The sequence below is a fragment of the Acomys russatus genome, chromosome 5, assembly GCF_903995435.1.
Source record: "Acomys russatus chromosome 5, mAcoRus1.1, whole genome shotgun sequence".
In the NCBI taxonomy this organism is placed as follows: domain Eukaryota; kingdom Metazoa; phylum Chordata; class Mammalia; order Rodentia; family Muridae; genus Acomys; species Acomys russatus.
Window position 1 is genome coordinate 28,293,610 of NC_067141.1, and position 21,780 is coordinate 28,315,389.

A 21,780-nucleotide genomic window follows, 5' to 3' on the forward strand; every position below is an offset into this window, starting at 1 on the left:
TCCTGGCCAGGAGGCGCTATTCGTCCGTATCTTACAATGGCTGAAGCAGGGCGAGTTGGCTCTTTCCCACTCAGCCTGCTGTGCTTCATCCGGATCTAACAGGCTTTTGTAAGGAATGAGGGTGTTAGAGCTGTTATGATTGTCATCCACAGGGATAGCCCTGTTTTCTGAGTCTGTGGCGTTTTGGTGGATCCGGGGTAAAAAACAAAAACAAAAGCTGACTAATAAGGAATTCCAGGTCGAGGTTCCAAAGTGGCCACCCGGAGGGCAGGTCCCTGAAGGGGAGCACTCCCAGATCGATTTCATCATCATCATCGTCATCATCATCAAAATCAAAGATTTATTTATTATGTATATAGTGCCCTGTCTGCAGGCCAGAAGAGGGCGTTAGATCACATTATAGGTGGTTGTGAGCCACCATGTGGTTGCTGGGAATTGAACTCAGGACCTCTGGAAGAACAGCCGGTGCTCTTAACCTCTGAGCCATCACTCCAGCCCTGTTTCCTAGTTTTATTCGTTGTCAAGTGACCTGTGACACTACGAGCTAAGAATAGAACACAGGAATGACAGAACCTTTTAAGAAAACAGTTTAAAGCCAAGCTTGGTGGCACACACCTTTACTCCCAGCACTCAGGAAGCTGAGAAACCCTATCTTGGAAAAAAAAAAAAGAAAGAAAGAAAGAAAGAAAGAAAGAAAGAAAATAAAACAAAACAGTTTGAAGCTAGGCCTCGTACCTCACAAAGGATCTGGGTTTGGTTCCAGCACCCACAGCCACCTGTAACTTCAGTTCCAGGAGACCTGACGCCTTCTTCTGCCTCCATAGGCACGCGGGGCACTTGCATACACTCAAGGTATTCACAAAACACCCATAAGCCACAGCAGCAACAAAAACATGCCTCTAGCCCCAGCACTCAGGAGGCAGAAGCAGATGGGTCTCTGAGTTTGAGGCTAGCCTGGTCTACAGAATGAGTTCCAGGACAGCCAGGGAAACACAGAGAGGTCCTGCTGTCTTGAAAAACAAACAAAAAGCCAGGCAGTGGTGGCGCACACGCCTTTAATCTCAGCACGCGAGAGGCAGAGGCAGGTGAATCGCTGTGAGTTGGAGGCCAGCCTGGTCTACAAAGTGAGTCCAGGACAGCCAAGGTTATACAGAGAAACCTTGTCTTGAAAAACCAAAAAAAAAAAAAAAAAAAAAAAAAGTACATGTAAGTGTGTATTTAAGGCTCATTGAACTGGGCATGGTGGCTCATATCTGAAATTTCAGTATTTGAGAGGCTGAGGCAGGAGAGTAACATGTAATGGCAGCCAACATACGCCACGTTGTACAACTGTCCCAACAGAAAAAAACAAAACAAAACAAAACCAAAACCTTACTGATATTTCACACTAGTACTTGGGCTGCAGGAATTTGGCCACCAGGTGGCAGCAAGGTCGCTCAATGCCAGAGTTTAAGTCTCTTAGTGCAGTGGCACACCAATGAAGAGGAGGCTTACGGCTTTTCTGATAATGAGAGGTCAGATTTGAAAACAAAGTCATGGCCTTTGGAACAGTTAACAATTGCTTAAAGAGACGAGGGGTGTGGCACAATTGGTAGAGTGCTTGCCTGCCATTTACCAAGCCCTGAGTTGACCACAGCTTCTGATTTGTAATCCCAGTACTTTAGAATGAAGGCCGAAGGACTAGAAGTTATCCTTAGCTACACAAGGAGATCAAGGCCAACCTGGGCTACAGGAGACCTTGTCTCAAAAGTGAATAGATGGCTGAATGGATAAATAAAACAAAGTCATGTTTCTTTTTTTTTTTACACATAGGAGTGTTTTGCCTTCATGTGTGTCTGTGTTCTACATTCATGCCTGATGTTGAGGAGGCCAAAAGAGGGCGTCAGATCCCCTGGAACTGGAGTTACAGACAGTTGCTAGCCACCATGTGGGCGCTAGGAATTGAACTCAGGTCCTTTGCAAGAGCCAGAAGTCTCCTAAATGTTGAACCAGCTCTGTAGGCCCCAAAGTAGTGAATTGGTTTTGTTTTGTTGTGTTTGTCTTTGTTTTTGTTTTTGAGACAAGGTTTCTTTGTGCAGCCCTGGCTGTCCTGGAACTTGCTCTGTAGACCAGGCTGCCCTCAATCTCAGAGATCCACCTGCCTCTGCCTCCTGAGTGCTGGGATTAAAGGCGTGTGCCAACACCAGGCCTGTTGAAAGTACCGTTTCTTAGGCAACCCTCAAAGGCCAAAACCAAAACAAAATAAAGGAAGGGAGTAAAGCCACAACTCTATGGAGCTGCCTCAGAGGCACTGTGGTGGACCTGCAGTGAGAGGTAGGGAGGGGTGCAGGGCTGAGGTCACCAAGCATGTCCTCTGTTGAGTGCCTCTTCCAGGCATCCTTACTCCCTACAGCCCAGCCATATGCCCAGTCTGTACAGGCTCACTCCCCCTATGGAGGCTGTTGTGACCTTTCACAAATTGGTATATGATGCCATCAGCTCCAACCCTTTTCTTTCAACCTGAGAGCATCTGTTGCATGGCCGCCCAACTGTTCTTCCCTGTAACCTACTGGAATGTTCTCACTCTGGCTGCTCTTTCCTTGTCTCACTCACCTCTGCAGTATTTTCCCAGCGTCATCCCTGTGGCCTCGGGGCCTCTTCTTCTTCACCCACACCCCCGCTGGATTGCACACCGCTCACGTTTGGACTGGTATTTTCCCCTCAGAACACTCCCAGCTCTGACCTGGCGCCAGGCTCCTGGCAGGCTCTCGGCAGATGCATATCGACTAAGGAAGCTGAGGGCCAGGGAAACTGCTTTAGGCTCCCTTAGCCAGTGGAGAGCCTCCTCAAACAGAGCGCAGATTTGCACCCTCTGTAACTCATGTTCGATTTGAGTCCTTTGTAATCCCGACCCTTGCATTTCAGTATCCTGGTTCACTGAGAGAATGAAACTGAGGGTGTCCACCCCAGAGTGCCCAGGATAACGAAACGGACCAACGAGGCAAAGAGGAAGCCACCAGAACCGTCGTGCCACCCTCTCCACCAAAACAAAACAAAAGAAAACATGAGTTCCACTGTTGGTATTATTACAGAACAGTAACAGGAGAATGTCAAACATAACTTAAAAGCCATGTTGTGCAACTCAAAAGCCATTTCATGGGATTTGAAATAATATGATGTTTGAGTTGCCATCAGTAGCTCTGATAAGAGCTAGGCCTCAGAAGCGAGTATCTGCCAGGCTCAGATAGGAGCCCAGCCCAGGACAGGCCTTGATAAACTGGTGAATTAACCCCAAGGTGGTGTTGATGTCCTAGTGGGTGGGCCCACAACCCGAAGCTGTGAGCCCTGGGAGCGCAGAAGGACCTGCCCAGTGAAATTGTACATCTGAATTTTGAGCATGGTCCCTGGGGTCCCACAGCCACCCTGGCAAAACATGGCCTATCTGTGTTGACATCCATTGGCAACAGAACATGAAACTCTGTGTGTAGCCCTGGGCTCAGTGACTTTGAACTTTCGGCTCTGTCCCTGAGCCCACTGTCAGCACTGGCCTATGCTCTCGAGGACCTCCTGGACCTTCATCAGTGCCACCCTCCCAGGCTGCCGTAGCTGAAGGACTTCATGGCAGACACGGGTCAAGCCTGCAAGCTCTGGAGGAGGCATCCTTAGGGGATTCCCCAAGGGGACTCTGCAGCATCCTTTCAGCTCACACAACTGCTCCCTGCCAGTGGGATGTCTAACTTTTTTTTTCTGAGACAAGGTTTCTCTGTGTGGCCTTGGTTGTCCTGGACTCACTTTGTAGACCAAGCTAGCCTCGAACTCACAGAGATCCACCTGCCTCTGCCTCCTGAGTGCTGGGATTAAAGGCATGTGCCACCACGCCTGGCGGGATGTCTAACTTCTATATTAGCATGATATTATAAGGAATGTTTGTGTGAATAAATGAAACATATTTGAAATACAAATCTTGTGTGGACATCTTCATTGCCAAGTGACTTACAGTCTCATAGGCTGCACTCTCTACCTGGGAGGCAGAGGCAGGCAGATCTCTATGAGTTCAAGGTCAGCTTCTTCTACACAGCAAGGTCCAGGTCATCCAGGGACTATATAGTAAGATCCTGTTACAAGAATAATTTTTGTACTGGTGACATGTTTATTTATTATTTGTTATTTTATTTTATTTGGTTTATTGAGACAGAGTTTCTCTGTGTAGCCTTGGCTGTCCTGGACTCACTTTGTAGATGAGGCTGGCCTCGAACTCACGGAGATCCACCTGCCTCTCCTCCTGAGCGCTGGGATGAAAGGCGTGCGCCACCACGCCCAGCCTCTGGTGACATGTTTAAATGACGATACTCTGAATATGCTGAATAAAGTAAAGTGACTTATGTTCTATAAAGCACTGAGGAAACTAAGCAAAGGCCTTTCTAGTGCATTCACTAAGGGGAAAGCAGCAGATTACCCTGTTTTTATTTATTTCTTTAATTTTATTTTTATCTGCATTGGCGCTTTGCCAGTGGTGTATGTCTATATGAAGGCATCAGATCTTGGAGTTACAGTTTTGAGCTGCCCTGTAGGTGCTGGGATTTGAACCCAGGTCCTCTGGAAGACCAGTCATTAACTGCTAAGCCATCTCTCCAGCCTACTCTTTATTGATCTACTTTTATGTTGAAATAGGAACTCACCACGTAGCCCATCCTGGTCTCAAACCTACTGTAGCCCTCCTACCTCAGGCTTCTTAAGGGCAGGAGTACAGCTTTGCTCAAACAGCTGGGCCTGTAAGCATGCACCTGTGCCTGGTTTCCATGTTGCTTCCTTTTTAGTTTTGAGACATGGTCTCCTGTAGCCCGTGCTAGCCTCAAACTCTCTGTGGAGCCACGAACTTCTGATCCTCCTTCCTCTGCCTCCCGAGTGCTGGGGTCATGTGTGTGCAGTTTTCAAAGAACTGATTATATAATTTTGTCACAATAGCTTAAAAATATGTTAAAAACCCTCTCTTCAAAAAGTAGGGCCCATTTCCTTCCTCTTACTGGGAACAAGTCTTTGTAACTCATTTTTATGATGCAAATGACCATGGGTGATTTAAAATTTTTAATTATAGGTGTTGTGTGAGTGTGACTGCAGTGTTTAAAGAGGCCAGAAGAGGGCACCAGAGCCCCTACAGCTGGAATTAGAGGCAGCAGTGAAACCAATGTGGAGACAGCCGACTTTAGGAAGTCCCGAACCAGAAGCATGCTACAAAGATTCTATGAGTTCCTGATGCACAGAACCTGATGTGTCGGGGGAGATATTTCTTGGTCTAGCCTGCTAACTCTGAAGGGATTTACTGTGCACTCATGGGTCAGAGCTCTTGAAATTGCTCTGGGCAGGACAGTCTCTTGACCTCGTCCTCCATGTCTGGATGGCTGCCATATTTTAGAGATGCAGAGTCTTTAGGAATACAATAAATAATTTAAATGTGGCCAGGTGAGGTGGCACATACCTTTAACTCCAGCATTTTTTGGAGGCAGAGGCAGGCAGAGTTCTCGGTGAGTCCAAGGCCAGCTTGGTCTATATAACAAATTCTAGGTCAAGGATATGGGGACTATGGCCAGAGTCTGGGCTGTATGCAGAGAAAAAGTGTAAATGGCAGGGGCCTGCCCCTTGTAGGACTTCTGGGAAACCGGGTCAGATCCCATTTCTGCAAAGTGTGTGATATACACAACAGGCAAAGGTCCACACATTCCTGAGACTGGCCTCACTGTTTGCTCATCAGCTGTTCCATCAACTGCAAGGCTCACTGTAGGCAAGAAGACCCACCCCACCCATGTGAAGACACTGTCCATCCCTCCACCACACCCACAGGAAAAATGGGCGTTTCTCCCATAATGTCTGATGGAGTGGTCATGCTTTAAAAGGAGTGAAGAAGAGTGGGTTCTGGAATTTCGGGGAGGTGGGGAGTGTGTATCAAGAAAATTGACCAGGTAAATCATGGAGCGCTAATGTCACTGCGACCTTGCAAAGACCCAGCATCTCTAGTGGACCTGGAAAGTGGTGCTTTTATTGCAGTGGACAGCACGCTGCCCTTTGGTCCCTGCGGTTCCTTCTCCTTTCTATACATCTGCTTGGGCGTGGGTGTGGCTCTCCAACAAAGTCCATGACGTCCTCTGCTTTGCACGGTGTTCTGTCCCAGGGACCCTGAGGGTGTCTTGGATGCTCCCTCCTAGCACAGGCTGAGCTGTAGCCAACTTGGTGCCAGGGGTTTGGCTGCTTAAATGGTTTCTTTGAGGGGAGAAGCCCCCAGCTGCTGAAGAGAAATTTCTTCACTCTTCTGTTTTGTGTCTCGTTTGGAACAGCCTTCTTTGACTCTGCTCAAAGGCAAGTAGAAACATCTGTTATAGTCTGAAAACTTTTCTTACCCTCCTGTTTAGTCATTTCCTGACTTGCCCATGTGCCCATCCACCTACCTACTCATTTTTTTTTTCTGAGACAGGGTTTCTCTGTGTTAGCCTTGACTGTCTTGGACTTGCTGTGTAGACCATGCTGGCCTTGAACTCACAGTGATCCTCCTGCCACTGCCTCCTGAGTGCTGGGATTAAAGGCGAGCACCACCACACCCAGCTCCACCTACCTATTCTTAGCTGGTTTCAGTTTTAGAAAAAAATCTTAATGTTTAATCCATTTTTCCAGTTGTTTTGTTTGTTTGAACCTGGGTCTCATTAGGTATCTGTGGGTGGCTTGGAACTCACTATGTAGACCAGGCTACCAGTTTATGTGGTGCTGGGTTTTTTTCTGTGTTCTCTGCCACTAAGTACCACAGAGTACCAAGTATTCTATCACTGTGTGGCCTCCTGGGCCCCTCCAACCTCCCTTCCTATATCTCTTGGTCTAATTCTATTCTTTCTCTTTTCCTTCATTGTTGGACCTATTCTGGGTGAGAGATAAGCCATTGAAGAGGAAGGCAGAGGTGTGATTTTAGCCAGGCGGTGGTGGCACACGCCTTTAATCCCAGCACTTGGGTGGCAGAGGCAGGTGGATCTCCGTGAGTTCAAGGCCAGCCTCATCTACAAAGTGAGTCCAGAACAGTCAAGGCTACACAGAGAAACCCTGTCTTGAAAAACAGAGAAGAAGAAGAAGAAGAAGAAGAAGAAGAAGAAGAAGAAGAAGAAGAAGAAGAAGAAGAAGAGGGATTTTATGCACAGCCATTGAAGATTTCGCTGACTCCTAGGGACATCTGGCTAACCGTGACCCATCTGGCCCCACATCCCACAGAGCCCGAGGATGAGCACCTTCTCTCCATTGCTGCAATGGTTTCCACCAATGGCACATTGCGGGTCTCAGTCAGGAAGCAGGTGACAGCCATCCCAGCCAGGAATGAAGTGGCACCAAAGGAAACAGGTGGCAGGATGGGGCTGATCTCACCAAGTGTGGTGACCAGGGGTGCGACCAAGCCTCCGATGCGGGCATTGACAGAGGCGAAAGCCCATTCCCACTTGCCTGTGGGAAGTGAGGACCTATCAGCGACTAGGTCAGGCCCCCCAAAAAGTCAGACCTGTGGGTGTGAGAGAGGAGAGTGGACCCCTGCCTGGGCACCACTCCTCATACCCACCTGATCTCTGTGGGATAGAGTTCTCCCGTGAACAGGTACACACAGATGAAGGAGCTGGCCAGGCAACCTTTGCCCAGTGCTGCTTGCACTGTCCGCAGGGTCTGCAGATCTAAATCAGCAGAAGAGGGAGGAGGACATTTGAGGAGTAGAGGCTGGAGGAAGGGTGTGGTGGGAGGTTGGGGGATCTTAGGGTCAGGAAGGCCAGTGGCGCTCGACTTTAATCCTAGTCCTCTGGAGGCAGAGGTGCATGGAAAACTCTGTTTGAGGTCAGCCTGGTCTTCAAAAACAGTCTCAGAGAAGGGTGAAAGGTTATCTAGGTTTCGCACCACTTCATTCCTGTGTGAGATCCAGATGTCCCAATTGGCTCCTCTCTGACTTACACTTCCTCACTTATTTGCATCTGTCACCAAAGCCTGCTGCAGAGACAGGACAAGGTTTGGAGTCACACTTCCGTCAAACCCAGGTAGGTGACTTAGTCACAGTGACCTCCCATTTCTGACCTTCTCTGTCCTGTCAGTAAGGGAGACTGTAGCACGGCTTTGCACGGTTGGTCAAAGGTCGACACATGTCACTAGTGCAAAGTGTGTGGTGTTCGTAAGCGCTGCCTGCTGTTATGCCATGAAGACGCTTGTCCTGCTGTTTATAAAGTGCAAACCCTGACACACCTAACACACACACACGTTAGGTGCTCAAAGAAATTATGGCACCAGCTTTGGATCGGTGCTAGTGGAAGTGCACCCTGAGAGGAGGTAAGGAGAGCCCTTATATCACCCACATGAGAGCATGGTGGTGGCTGAGGTCTTCTTTGTATTCCTTATGAGGGAGGGTCTCACTCTGTAGTCCAGGCTGACCTAGAACTGATGATCTTCCTGCCTTGTCCTTCCAAGGGCTAGAATAATAGGTGTATTGCTGGCCATCTGCAGAGGGCCTGGAACCTGCACCTATGTAGCTACCACAGGGCAGCAGTGAGGACTCACCCTCGGGCACGAACATGTTGGCGATGACCAATAGCCCAGCGAGGATGAGGAAGGAGGACACTGTGGCCCGTCGTCCCACATAAATCATAGTGGCGGTCGCAACCAGCATGGCTGGGATGTCGATAATCCCAAACAGAGCCTGTACCAGGTAGATGCTGAGCCCAAACTTCTGCAGGTCCATGGCCAGGCCATAGTAAGCCACAGAGTTAGAGAACCTGGGAAAGGCAGCAGAAGGGCCCTGTTTTCACCCGCAGCTCAAGGCAAGGGATACATGGTGTGGGGTGGGGGACCCTCCCCTCAGGGAGTTCAAATCCCCAGACCTTCCGCAGCATCTTCTGGCCCCCATGCCTCAGACTTTGGAGCCCTTCCCCACCATGTTTCTTCCTCACCACACGCTTCCTGAGCTCAGGCTCTGAGCTCTGGGGTGTGCTTAGTTTTCACTGTCAGCACAACTTCAGTGTGTACGACAGCCAAGACTACACAGAGAGACCCTGTCTCAAAAAACAAAAACAAACAAACAAACAAAAGGAAGCCTTTATGTCAGCTGAATTGAAGATAAACGGGGGTTGGGACGAGGGAAGCTGATCACAGGCGTCCTTTAACCCTGGCCCTCCAGGCCAAAGACAGAGTCAAAGATTCAGAGCCTAAGAGATGGTACAGTCCGAGGGGGACTTGACCTTGCTATTTTTCAGAGGCTAATCTTGAACCCCTGACTCTTCTGTCTCCACTTCCTCACATGCTGAGGCTGTGTAGGTGTGTGCCACTTGGCCCAGGCAGAGAGCAATCTGATGTGAGAGTCTCCACTAAAACAGAGCCTGCCACCTGACCAGGAATGTGGGTGGTCTCTCCGAACTGAGAGTAGTCTGTGGAGACACCCACCCTACAGCTGCAGAGAGCTGGACCCTGCCAAATGAATTCTTCCCCAAAGGCTCTGCCAAGGAGCTGAGCTACAAAGATTCGGCTCAGCCTTGTGAATGCTGCCCACGGACCCAGGCTGCCTCCAGCTGGGCCTCCAGCCTGCAGCTAGCGAAGCTTAGTAGGTTTTGCTTTAAGTCAGTAAAACCTGGTCATAGCATGGCCTTTGAGAAAGTTGAAGAGCATCCAGAGAAAGGCACCCGGGGTTATACTCCTAGCCCTAAGGGTGTGCTGTTGGCACACCTAGGATGCAAGAGTGAGGAATGCTTTTGTTCCTGAAATGATCTTCCCAGAGAGACTGGACCATGACCAACCTAGAATGCCATCCAGGTGGGACCAGTACTGGCAACGTTCTAGAAAAACCTGCTGTATGAGAATCAGCTACCAAGTTCCAGGACAGCCAAAGCTATACAGAAGGACCCTGTCACAAACCAACAAACCTCCCAACAACAAATGAGAGCATTGGCTACCAAAGACAGATGGTGCCAAGAGACAGACTAGTCCAGAATTGGCAAGCTTTGAGTTCCTACGGACCTGTAGATGGGGCATGTCTTGGTGCCCAGGGACAGGAGGAAGCGGGGTATCCACTAAGCTATGCCAAGATGGATTGGAGCCAACTGGACTGTATTTGGATGGTCTCAAAAAACACGTATGTATCAAATATCAGTTAAGAAGTGCTTGGCACTAAATACTTGGCTGACTACCCAATCAAGTTTGTTTACACTACTGAGTCTGGATGCATGCTGGGGGACTGTGCAGGGGTTGCCATTCAAGATGGCTGCAGTCATGTCAAGCTGGATCCCAGCACAGGGAGCATGGGCTAGATAGATATTCTCCATGATTCCTTTCTGTCTGACATCTCTGTACCTGACAAACTTTTCACAGTCTTTACTTTGTTCTCTCATCATTCACTGGCTTATCATATATACTGCAAATCTATCATGTGCCATGGCTTTGCTTAATGATGAAAAGTATTTCAGATATGATAAAGCTAGTTAAAAAAAAAAAAAATAGTAGGACGGTGGCCAGGCGGTGGTGGCTCACGCTTTTAATCCCAGCACTCGGGAGGCAGAGGTAGACAGATCACTGTGAGTTTGAGGCCAGGCTGGTCTACAAGGCAAGTCCAGGACAGTCAAGGCTATGCAGAGAAACCCTGTCTCGAAAAAAAAAAAAAAAAGTAGAACAGAGTATTAACCTATTTTTATAGGAACATGTATGTGTGTGCATGTGTGTGTGCATGTGCATGCATGCGTGTCTCTGTGTGTGTGTGTGTGTGTGTGTGTGTGTGTGTTCTTCCCTGGGGTAAATCTCCAGGGAAAATCATGAATCAGAGCACATTCACTCTTTTTTTTTTCCAAGACAGGCTCTTACCACATAGCCCTGGCTTGCCTGGCGATCCCTGTGTAGACCAGCCTAGCCTTGGAATCTCAGAGTTCCACTTCCTCTGACTGCAGCCCTGGCCTCAAAGGCAGGCACCTCATCACCCAGCCGAGGATGTTCACTCTTATGCAGGTGTCCCTTTTATGCAACCCCTTCTTCCTATCTTCACAACAGCACTGTGTGACCGGTGGGGAAAGTGAGGGACAGAGAGGTTAACATGTTGAAGACCAAACAGTAAATGGTGGTGCTGAGATCAAAACTCAAGCCATCACTTCCTCAGAGTCTTGCCCTGCCCCAGGGACCCCCTTGGCGGGGGTCTCATGTAGTTCAGGCTTGTAGCCATCTCTCTGGTCCTGAACCCTTTTTTAAAATTTTTATTTATTTATTTATTTGGTACACTGGGTTTGCTTTGGTTTTGTAACTTGGAAATTAGCCCCAAAAGGAAACAACAGGGTTTGGAGACATTTGTGCAAGCTGATCGGTTCTCTTTTCCTTTTCCATCCTCCCAACCCTCTTGGGATCCCAAAGTCCCCGCCCCAACCCCAGCCCAGCCTAGAGGGCCTCTCTCCTCTCCCCAGGAATGATGCAATTGGACCCAGATGCAGCCTGGCAAGGCTCCAGGGCTTCTAGGGAGCCCCCCAAATGCCCAAGCTTTTCTGTATAAACGGAAATTACCCCAGCCAGGAGGCTTCAAGGGGGTTGGGATGGTTGGAGAACCTTCAGGAAGGCCCACGGCCTGGACTCTGACTGAGCTGTGGATTGCTGCCTCTTTTCTTAATAAAAATAGGTCTTTGCTAATTCTTTCTAGAAGGATCCAAAAGAGGTCTTTCAACCTCTGAGTTTCGGGTTGGTGGTTTGTGTCTTTCTAACAGGAAGAGGAAGGCAAGGAAGTGGTGGGACACCAGAGGGCAGGCAAAGCAGGGCAGGTGGACAGGGTGTGTGGACACCAGAGGGCAGACAAAGCAGGACAGGTGGACAGGGTGTGTGGACACCTGAGGGCAGGCAAGGGAGGGTGTGTGGACACCTGAGGGCAGGCAAGGCAGGGTGTGTGGACACCAGAAGGCAGGCAAGGCAGAATGGGTGGGCAGGGTGTGTGGACACCAGAGGACAGGCAAGGTAGGGTGTGTGGGCAGGGTGTATGGACACCAGAGGGCAGGCAAGGCAGAGGAGGTAGGCAGGGTGTATGGACACCCAAGGGCAGGCAAAGCAGGGCAGGTGGACAGGGTGTATGAACACCTGAGGGCAGGCTCAGCCGAGGATGTGGTCTTGGGTCACCAAGCCTCTCTCTTCTTTCTTTTCTCCTCTGAGACAGGTTTTCTCTGTGTAATAGCCTTGGCTGTCCTGGAACTCTCTTTGTAGACCAGTCTGGCCTTGAACTCACGGAGCTTTGCCTGCCTCTGCCTCCCTGAGTGTTGGGATTACAGGCATGCTCCACCATGCCTGGCCAGCAAGGCTCTCTTGCTGCCCAGGGCCTGACCATCAAGCTCCCTTCATCTCCAGAGGGGGAGACACTTTATTTCCAGAGCCCAGGGAACACATCCCTAGATCAGGTAACAGAAGGCCAGGAGCTACAAAAACTGAAATCTCTGCATATCTTGACTTTGACCTTTACAAGGACCATACTGCAATAGGTACTAAATCATTGCCTTTCTTGCTGCCTTCCTGACTCACAAATATATCAACTTTGAATATTTAATATCCAGGCAATGCAGAGGAGAGAGGACAAGGTTGCTCTTTTTTTGGTTGTTATTTATTTTGCTTTTTTGTTTTGTTTTGTTTTTGGAGGCAGGGTTTCTCTGTGTAGCCTTGACTGTCCTGGAACTCTCTCTGTAGACCAGGCTGACCTCGAACTCACAGCAAACTGCCTGCCTCTGACACCCCCCCCCCCCGAGTGCTGGGATTAAAGGAGTGCACCACCATGCTCAGTGTTATTTGTTTTTTGAGATAGGGTTTCTCTGCGCAGCCCTGCCGGTCCTGGAGTCACTCTGTAGATCAGGCTGGCCTTGGACGCACAGCGATCCACCTGCCTCTGTCTCCCATGTGCTGGGATTAAAGGTGTGGGCCACCACTGTGGGGCCTAGGGATCCTCATCCCTGCCCCCCATCCCGCGCCTGTCCCTCTCAGTTTGAGTAATAAATGAGACGGCCTGATTTCTTGTTTTGTTTTGTTTCATTCAGGGATTGACGCCAGATGAGTGCTGAGACTGAAGGCATGTGCCACCACGCCCGGCATCTCCCCCTCTTTCCATGCCTGAACCCGAAGTTCAGTTTGACGGAAGCTAGAGTTATAGGCCGCGCTCAGCTTCTTTACACAGGTGCTGGGGATTTGAACTCAGGTCCTCATACTTGCAGAGCAAGTGCTCTTAGTCACTGAGCCGTCTCCCCAGCCCTAAGGGCCAGGTGCTGGAAGATGTGTCATGAAACTGAATTCACACCCTCACCTGCTCATTGCGTTAGGACTAGTTCGGGACAAACTTTGTCAATAAGAGCTGAAAATTGAGCCAGGCACAGTGGCGCACGCCTGTAAACCCAGCAGTCGGGGGAGGTAGAAGCAGGCAGATCCCTGTGAGTTTGAGGCCAGCCTGGTCTATAAAGCAAATCCAGGACAAAGGCTACACAGAGAAACCTTGTCTTAAAAAACAAACAAAAAACAAGAGAGAGAGAGAGAGAGAGAGAGAGAGAGAGAGAGAGAGAGGAGAGCACATCCTCACGTCCCTCCCCCAGTCAGGTCAAAGTCTTGGATATGAGCCCATCACCTACCAGACCACCATGAGACAGCATGTGACTTTTCTAATGCCTGGAGTTCGGAAGAGGTCCAAGATGGAGTTGGAGGTGCGGACACTTGCAAACTCACTCTGGATGTAGGAGCTCACCACCTGGGTGAAAAATGTGTGATCAGTGGCATCAAGGGTTCCGGGACGCCATTTCCCGGCTGGGGTCACCTTATCAGTGGAAAACAGAGCTTCAGTTGTGTTTGACATCTGGCCTTATCCTCCTTTCAACAGAGGGACTGATGGCCCTCAGAGACTGTTTGCATGATTTTGAGATGTGGTGTGTGTATGGGAGGGGGGCTGCAACATGCACCCCAACAATCCTGAGGCTCTGTGGCATTAGAGATTCTCTCACTTAACCCCTGGTAACTTCATATCTGCCTGCCCTGAGTGTTGCCAGCCTTTCCACCAGGACGGCAGGCACATCCTGAGCAGCTGACAAGTCCCAGAGTGACCAAAAGCTGTCGATACCACAAAACCTGCCCCACCCCACCTTCCATTGGCCCACCGTTCACCTCTGTACTCAGCCTCTCTCCTTCCTCCTTCCTGCCGTTTATCATGGCCACTTTCCGAAGGTTCAGCAAGGCCTGCTGGGACTTGCCATGGAGAAGGAGCCATCGGGATGACTCCGGAAGCCACCTGGGGTACAGAAGGAGAGCTCCCACCTGCAATCCTGACTCTCCTTCATTGTCTTCTACCAGACCCTAAAGGCAGGTAGCAGGGGTCCTGTTTCACAACCAGGTCATGCCACCAACATCCCTTTGCTGTTACTTCTTTTTGAGGCAGGGTCTCCCTATATAACCCAGGCTGGCCTCAAACTCCTCCTCCTTATGCTACTGCCTCTCAAGTGTTAGAAAAACAGGTGTGGGGCTGGAGAGATGGCTCAGTGGTTAAGAGCGCCGCCTGCTCTTCCAAAGGTCATGAGTTCAATTCCCAGCAACCACATGGTGGCTCATAACCATCTGTAATGTGATATGGTGCCCTCTTCTGGCTTGCAGGAGTATATGCAAGCAGAGCACTGTATACATAATAATAAATAAATCTTAAAAAAAAAAAAAGAAAAACAGGTGTGCATCACCATTATATATATATATATATATATGTATATACACACATATACACACACACACATATACACAAGCACACATACACACACACACATATCCACTATGTGGATAGATCCCAGAAATCAAATGCTGGCTGCTAAACTTGAAGGCAAATGCCTTTACCAGCTCAGCCATCTTGCCCACCCATTTCCTTTTTCTTTTTCTTTCATTTTTTGGTATCATATCATACAGAGAATCACAGAAGAGTCCTTCAAAACTAAGACACACTTGGTATTAAAGCTGGTTCTTGAGCTGGTCATGGCAGTACACACCTATAATCCTAGCACTCACAGTGGCAGAGCCAGGCAGATCGCTGTGAGTTCAAGGTCAGCCTGGTCTACAAAGTGAGTCTAGGGCAGCCAAGGCTTTGGTTCTTACCCTATCTGTGCAGCCTTGAAGAAAAAAAAATCATGGTCCTTTTTTGGGCTGTACCTTGGTTCCCCTCTTATAAGACGCAATGGGGTTGTTATGAAGTACATTGGAATTGATATAGGCAAAACTGTTTTGTGTATTCCAGAGCCCCATGCCAAGGAAAGAGACTTGCCAAAGGCTATCCATAAGACCCTGGGACCCCGTGGCTCTCAGGGTGCCTCTGCTCTGTGTCCATCACATTGCAGACACTGCACACCCTGACCTATCTGGGGGCCATGTAATGGTTCAGCCACACAGACGCATGCCCCCACCCCAGCCTCTCTCCGCTGGACATACCAAGAATAGAGAGAGAAGACCAGGAAAGGAGCAGAGACAGCAAACTGCAGCCATCGCCAGGGGCGGATCAGGTATGCCACGCCAGCCAGGACGAGCTGGCCCAAGGTGAAGGAGAAACCCAGCAAGATGCCCGCCACTGTCCGGCCCCTGGTTGGCATCCACTCTACAACTGCGGAAGAAAGGCAGTCAGCTCAAGGAGCTCATCCACCACATAGCTGTGTAGTTCCTCTGCCCCTCCTTCATGCCTGTGCCAAGATTCACCTAGACTACACTCCTGTATGGCCTATAGCAGGAGATTGGTTATAGGACATCAGACTCTAAAATGGCTTCATTGTAAGACTGCACATCCTGAGACAGAATGTGGGTCCTCTGTTGGCACACCCCCACCTTCTGTGAGTGTGTGTGTGTGTGTGTGTGTGTGTGTGTACATGAGAGCACACCTGCTCGGGAGCACACACATGTCTGTGTGGTATAGAGTTCATCTTAGTATGAGACGGGCTGATGGGCCTCAGGCACTTGCTCTAAGCTGTGGCTGGACACCAACCCTTCTAGAAGGTGGTGGCCGAACCTGGATTACTGAGGCCCCAACATGTGCTTATCACCTTCCAGTGTTCAAATGCTGGGACAGAAAGAGGCAGAAAAGGGCAGTGATCTGTACACCTGGGTCTCTAGGTTGAAGACCTCCTCCTACCCTGAAATCAAAGGCCCATCTGTCTATGGACAGCTGAAGGTGGTAGCCTTCGGTTTCTGAGCCAGATGTGACATCTTCAGAAGCAAACTAAGCAGCACAGACAGGTGGCAACCCTGTGCCCAGAGTGGACGCTCTATTGCCTCAAAACACTTTCCACGAGGGCCACCTACAGGCTCCAGCTTGTCACTTATCACTGAAGGGTGACACTCCTATCAGCACTCAGGAGTTCAAACCTCCACCGTGGAGCTAAGAAATGACCAGCATTTGCAGCTTAGCAGGTCGGCCTTCCCTGGAGCCATGCAATCTCAGGGCTCTCTATAGCACTTGGGGGCCATCATATTATTTATTTATTTATTTATTTATTTTTAAAAAGGTCTCAGCCCTATTTATTTATTTATTTATTTTTTAAAAAGGTCTTAGCCCAACATGGTGGTACATGCCTGTAATCCCAACACTCAGGGAGAGAGAGGCAGGTGGTTCTCTGTGAGTTCAAGGCCAGTCTGGCTTACAAATCAAGTCCAAGACAGCCAAGACTACACAGAGAAACCCTGTCTCCCTCTCTCCCTCCCTCCCTCCCTTCCCCCCCCCCCCATATCTCATTGCTCTGTAGTTTCTGGATAGCCTGAAACTCACTATGTAGATCAGGCTGGCCTCAACTATGTGATCCTCCTGCCTCCGTCTCCCAAGTGCTGGGATTACAGGCCTAAAGTTTTGGAGTTTGGATTTTCAGATTAGAGTCATTTTATTTGTATGAGCTCCTTGCTCCCTTGTACTTACAGACTCCCATAGCTCAGGCAAGCCTCAAACTTGATAAGTAGCTGAGGGTGACCTTGAACTCCTAATCCTCCAGCTTCTACCTCCCCAGAGCTGGGATTCCAGGAGTGAGCCTCTGCATCTGGCTCCTGTGGAAATCACCCTATTTTACGGCCTGGCACAGTGTAGACAATTAGTGGCTATTGTTGAGTGACTCTCAAACGGTATCAACCTGACCCTTTCGGCTCACAGATTAGTAAACTGAAACCCAGACCCACGAAAGGCCACCAGGGTCACTGCCCACTGCTGCCAGGGTCACAGTCTGTGTCAACCTGGTCTTCTAAATCCAGACCTCTGGGTAAGAGGTTTTGAGTTGAGCTTTCTCAATGAGAATTACAATAAAATGAAGTTTTAAAAATTGTCCTGTGATAGTAGCATGCCCCTTCTCACAACCCCAGCCCCCTGGATCCCACCTGGACTGGACTCACCCAGGGAAAGAGAGTTGAGGATGATGCCGGAGAAGGTCATGCCCATGAAGAACCGGAAGACACAGTAGGCGTTGAAGGAGCCAACATATGCTGTGGCAGCCCCCGAAACTGCCAGCTGCAGGTATGACCAGACCAGTGGGGCCTTTCGACCCAACCTGAAGCCAGAGAGTGAGGGGTTAGGGAATCCCAAGGCGTCCAGACACTCTCAAAGGAGCAAAGCCCGTGGAGACACCAAAGCAACCAAGGGGAAGATGAGATGCCCACTAAAAGCCACCCCTCTAAATAGCACATGCAATTGCCAGGACTCTAGTGCTGCTAGCCAAGGCTGGTTCGGGATAGAAGGGCATGTGCGGAAGAAAATCAGAGCCGGAGGAACTTAGTCCAGGCTGGGGAAAGGTAGAGATTTGGAAAAGACCAGATTTTGAGAAGAGGCTCATGACTAGAACCCGAGCACTTGGGAAGTGGAGGCAGAAAGACTAAAATTCAAAACTCGGGGATACATACACAAACCCATCGCATGTATACACATACACATATACACAAAAAGGAAAGAAAAGAAGGAATAGCCAGGCAGTGGTTGTGCACATCTTTGATCCAGCACTTGGAAGGCAGTGGCAGAAGGATCTCTGTGAGTTCTAGGGCAGCCAGAGCTACACAGAGAAACGCTGCCTTGAAAAAGGAAAGGAAGGAAGGAAGGAAGAAAAGAATGCAGGTGACTGTAAGGGCAGGGCTTTCCCTGGGTGACTAGGAGCTTTCCCCTAGGCTCACCTGTCAGCGAGGCTACCAAACAAGGCAGCCCCCACCAGCACCCCAGACATGTAGATGGACTGAGCCAGGTCACGGAGGGTGCGGGCCTCACACACCAGGTCCCACTGTTGGGAAGAGGGGGGTATTAAGCTTTGTCCTTGTGCAGTAGCCTATTAGCCTATTCCCAGCCCCCCCCCAAGCCCCCCACCCACCTCTGACCTCCATCACGATGGTAGATGGGAAAATGCTTCGGTCATAGATCCAACCATCCTTGCAGGCCTCTGTGGCCACTCCGTGGGAGGAGGTGTTGGGATTCAGAAGGGCCCACTGAGGCTCTCTGTAGCGCTGGCATGGCTCAGGGACCCCATCCTGGTCCAGGGGTATGGTGGCCCTCAGCCAGGCCGTTGAATCATTGGTAGTAGCTTCCGTGTGGTTGGCAGGATACTGGCAATGGTGAGGGGGCGCAGCAGCTGTGAAGTTCTGTAGGAAGGTGTGGCAGGCCAGCAGCCCACAGGGCAGCAGCAGCAAGGCTGTATAGATAATCTGGAAGCGACCCACACCCCCCAGAGCATCCAGCAGATCTGTGAAAGCCATGGTCAAGGGCCCTACCCTAGATCCAGCCTGCCCAGGTCTTATGTAAAAAGGGAAGGGAGGGGACTGGAGGTGGAGGATCAGGCCAGGGGTTAGGACCACACAGGCTCGCTACAATGCAGCTCAGAGAGATCCAGTTACACCTCACAGGAGGCCTAGGTGTCCCCACATCTGCAGGGTGCTCCTCCCCCCAGTCCTCTCCCCATCTGTTACCTCTTGAGGTAGAAAAGCCAAGGGTTGGGCACTAGGGAGACAGCCGAGTCTGTGGAGTGCTTCTTCTTTTTGTTTTTGTTTTTGTAGACAAGGGTTTCTCTGTGTAGCTTTGGCTGTTCTGTACTCACTTTGTAGACCAGGCTAGCCTTAAACTCACAGTGATTCACCTGCCTCTGCCTCCCAAGTGCTGGGATTAAAGGTGTGAGCCACTACGCCCAGCCCTTGTTTTTTGTTTGTTTGTTTGTTTGTTTGTTTGTTTGTTTGAGACAGGGTTTCTCTGTGTAGCCTTGGCTGTCCTGGACTTGCTTCGTAGACCAGGCTGGCCTCAAACTCACAGCAATCTGCCTGCCTCTGCCTCCCAAGTACTGAGATTAAAGATGTGAGCCACCACCACCCGGCTGTCTTTTTGTGTTTTGCGACAGGGTTTCTTTGTGTAGCCCTGGCTGTCCTGGACTTGCTCTGTAGACCAGGCTGGCCTTGAACTCAAGAGTTCTACTTGCCTCTGGCTCCTGAGTTTAAAGGCGTGAGGCACCACTGGCCAGCTAGGCCTCCTGCTTCTGCCTAGGCGAGCCCTCTACCAAGCGAATCTATCCAGCCTGGACCCTCCAGTGTCCTCAGGCTGCCTGCAGCCTTTGTCCTACTGGGTGACTGGTGTTCGTTCTCTGCTGCCACCTGCTCTTATCTCTGGTAAGAAGAGCCACAGAGGCGGAACAGCTTATATAAACTGCTGGATTACAGGGTGTCCCGGTGTGGCCAGGGCAGGGGGGTGGTGGGGGCGGGAGGCTCTATGCCTTGGGAAGCTCCTGGTGGTCAGGTATGTGCTAAGCACAGGTTTTGTGTTTCCTTACTGAAGCCGGCAGAAGAGGAAATCAGGGTCCGCCTCAAGGAGGGCATGCAAAACCAGAAAAGCCACCTGCACTGACTGTCAGTGGAGCCATGCAGTCCATGACTCTGTGCTCAGGATTTCTCTCAACAGCTCGGGAGCAGAGGTGGCCATGGCCAGATGCCAAGTCTTCAAGGGTGGGCATGCGGCTACAAACCATCTCTAGGCCAAGGCTTACCGGTACAATCCAGGGAGCAGGTTTGGGAAAATAACACCGAGAGACAGATGTGCAGCCTTTTATTTTATTTTTCCAATGCACTGAAACATGGGATCTCCCCACCCCACCCCATCCCCCCAGCGCCTGGTCCTCCATAACCAGTACACTAGTCCCTCAACCAGCGTTCCTTTGAAATCGGCCAATATAAAAAAAAATGAGAGGAGAGGGGGGAAGGGAGGGGCTGAGCACCCTCCAGGCCAGGAAGTTCCTGGTGGGCCCATGGAGCAGAAGTGTGGTTGGTTTGCAGAGGGATCTTGGCTGCTGCACAGGAAGGCACAGGTAATTCTGGCTGTGGGGCTTCCGCGGTGAGGCAAGGCATTCAAAACCCAGATGCAGACAGTGAGCTTAGCTTGTGGTTATAAAGTCTGCAGGTCTAGGAGATGGCAGGGGCTATAGCCTCCACAGGTTAGGGATGACACACACCCGGGTACTAGTGGGGAGCGGGGCAGGGGTACCCACTCCTTCCCCAGAGGCAGGAATAAGCAGGGAGCTGCCTTCCTGGTCTTAGCCATGAGCAGGGTCCAGGGCTGCCCATTCTGAGCCCTTAGCCACAGGGGCAGGGAGGCCCTGTGACTGCCCAGAGCAGCTGAACAGAGGTAGTGGGGAGGCTAAAGGACAGGAGGACAAGGTGCCTTCCTGCTTCAAGGAAGGCACTTGCAGCTGGTGTGGTCTGGTGTGGCGTGGCAGAAAGGCATGGCGTGGCATGGCAGAAGAAAGGAGGAACTCGGGCCATGAGAGCTGAGCCCCCACTTCATGCAAACATAGTCAGCTGTAACCACTGTAGGACAAGAGGGACAGGTTACTGGGAGCAGCAGCAGGACACGGCCACTTCAGCCTCCTTCTTCCTCACCCATCCCAGAGTACAGACTGCAGCCCCACAGCGCAACCATCACCCTCTGTACCTCAGGCTCACTGGAAGGGACCTTCTGATGATGAGGGTGCTCTTCTTCCTTCCTTCCTTCATTCTACCTTCCCTTCCTTCCTCCTTTTCTCTTCTCCTGTCTTTTCTTTCTTTCTTTCTTTGTGTGTGTGTGTTTTTGTTTTGTTTTTTTAGATAGGGTTTCTCTGTGTAGCTTTGGCTGTCCTGAACTCACTTTGTAGACCAGGCTGGCCTTGAACTCACAGCAATCCGCCTGCCTCTGCCTCCTGAGTGCTGGGATTAAAGGTGTGCGCCACCACTGCCAGACCTGCTTTTTTGTCTTTTCGAGATAGATTTCATTGTGTAATAGCCCTGGCTGTCTTAGAACTCACTCTGTAGACCAGGCTGGGCTCAAATTCACAGATATCCACCTGTCTCTGCCTCCTGAGTGCTGAGATTAAAGGCGTGCACCACCACGCACCCAGCGGGTGGCAAGGGGTGGGGGTGGGGTAGGGATTGTGTTTTCTTATTTCCCTGACTCCAGGATGCCAGGCTGCTGGCTCCCATTAGTTTCTAGGAGCCTGGCCTCCCCCTCTTCATCCCTCCCTGGGCCCCAGAAGCCCCTGACCCATGGCTGCCAGGACTAGGGCTCAGATTTGAGGCCTGGTTCTAAGGCCAAGGACTCCATCTTACCTTAAATAGATCAAAGGTCACGATGCCATCCAGGTCTGTGTCCAGAATTTTGAAAAACCCTGTGTCCAAGAAAAGATGAGCTAAGTCTGGGACACCAACCAGACAGTTACATCCAGCCAAAGCTGTCTCCCACTTCCCTTGCACCCCAAGTTATTGGCCCTTAAAGCCATGAAGTTTCCGGCCCAAAGCGGCCTCTTGTTTTTGTTTGTTTGTTTGTTTGTTTTTTCG

The 21,780-nt window shown here is 50.3% G+C and overlaps 2 protein-coding genes across 2 annotated transcripts in view; both read right to left on the bottom strand.

The window, feature by feature from the left end:
- Positions 1-6,223: 6,223 nt before the first annotated feature.
- Positions 6,224-18,690, bottom strand: LOC127190008 (solute carrier family 22 member 20). The gene is made up of 10 exons (XM_051147057.1): positions 18,316-18,690; positions 18,118-18,221; positions 17,350-17,504; positions 15,418-15,586; positions 14,119-14,242; positions 13,593-13,708; positions 8,539-8,753; positions 7,558-7,670; positions 7,242-7,444; positions 6,224-6,320 (listed from the first exon to the last, which is right to left on the bottom strand). The coding sequence occupies exons 1-10, from the start codon at positions 18,688-18,690 to the stop codon at positions 6,224-6,226; spliced, it is 1,671 nt and encodes a 556-aa protein (XP_051003014.1).
- A 1,378-nt stretch (positions 18,691-20,068) lies between these two features.
- Capn1 (calpain 1) overlaps positions 20,069-21,780 on the bottom strand; it is a 29,568-nt gene continuing 27,856 nt past the window's right edge. The window contains 2 exon segments of the mRNA XM_051145940.1: positions 20,069-20,778; positions 21,553-21,611. Coding sequence (XP_051001897.1) covers positions 20,752-20,778; positions 21,553-21,611 — 86 coding nt within the window. The 3' untranslated portion in view covers positions 20,069-20,751.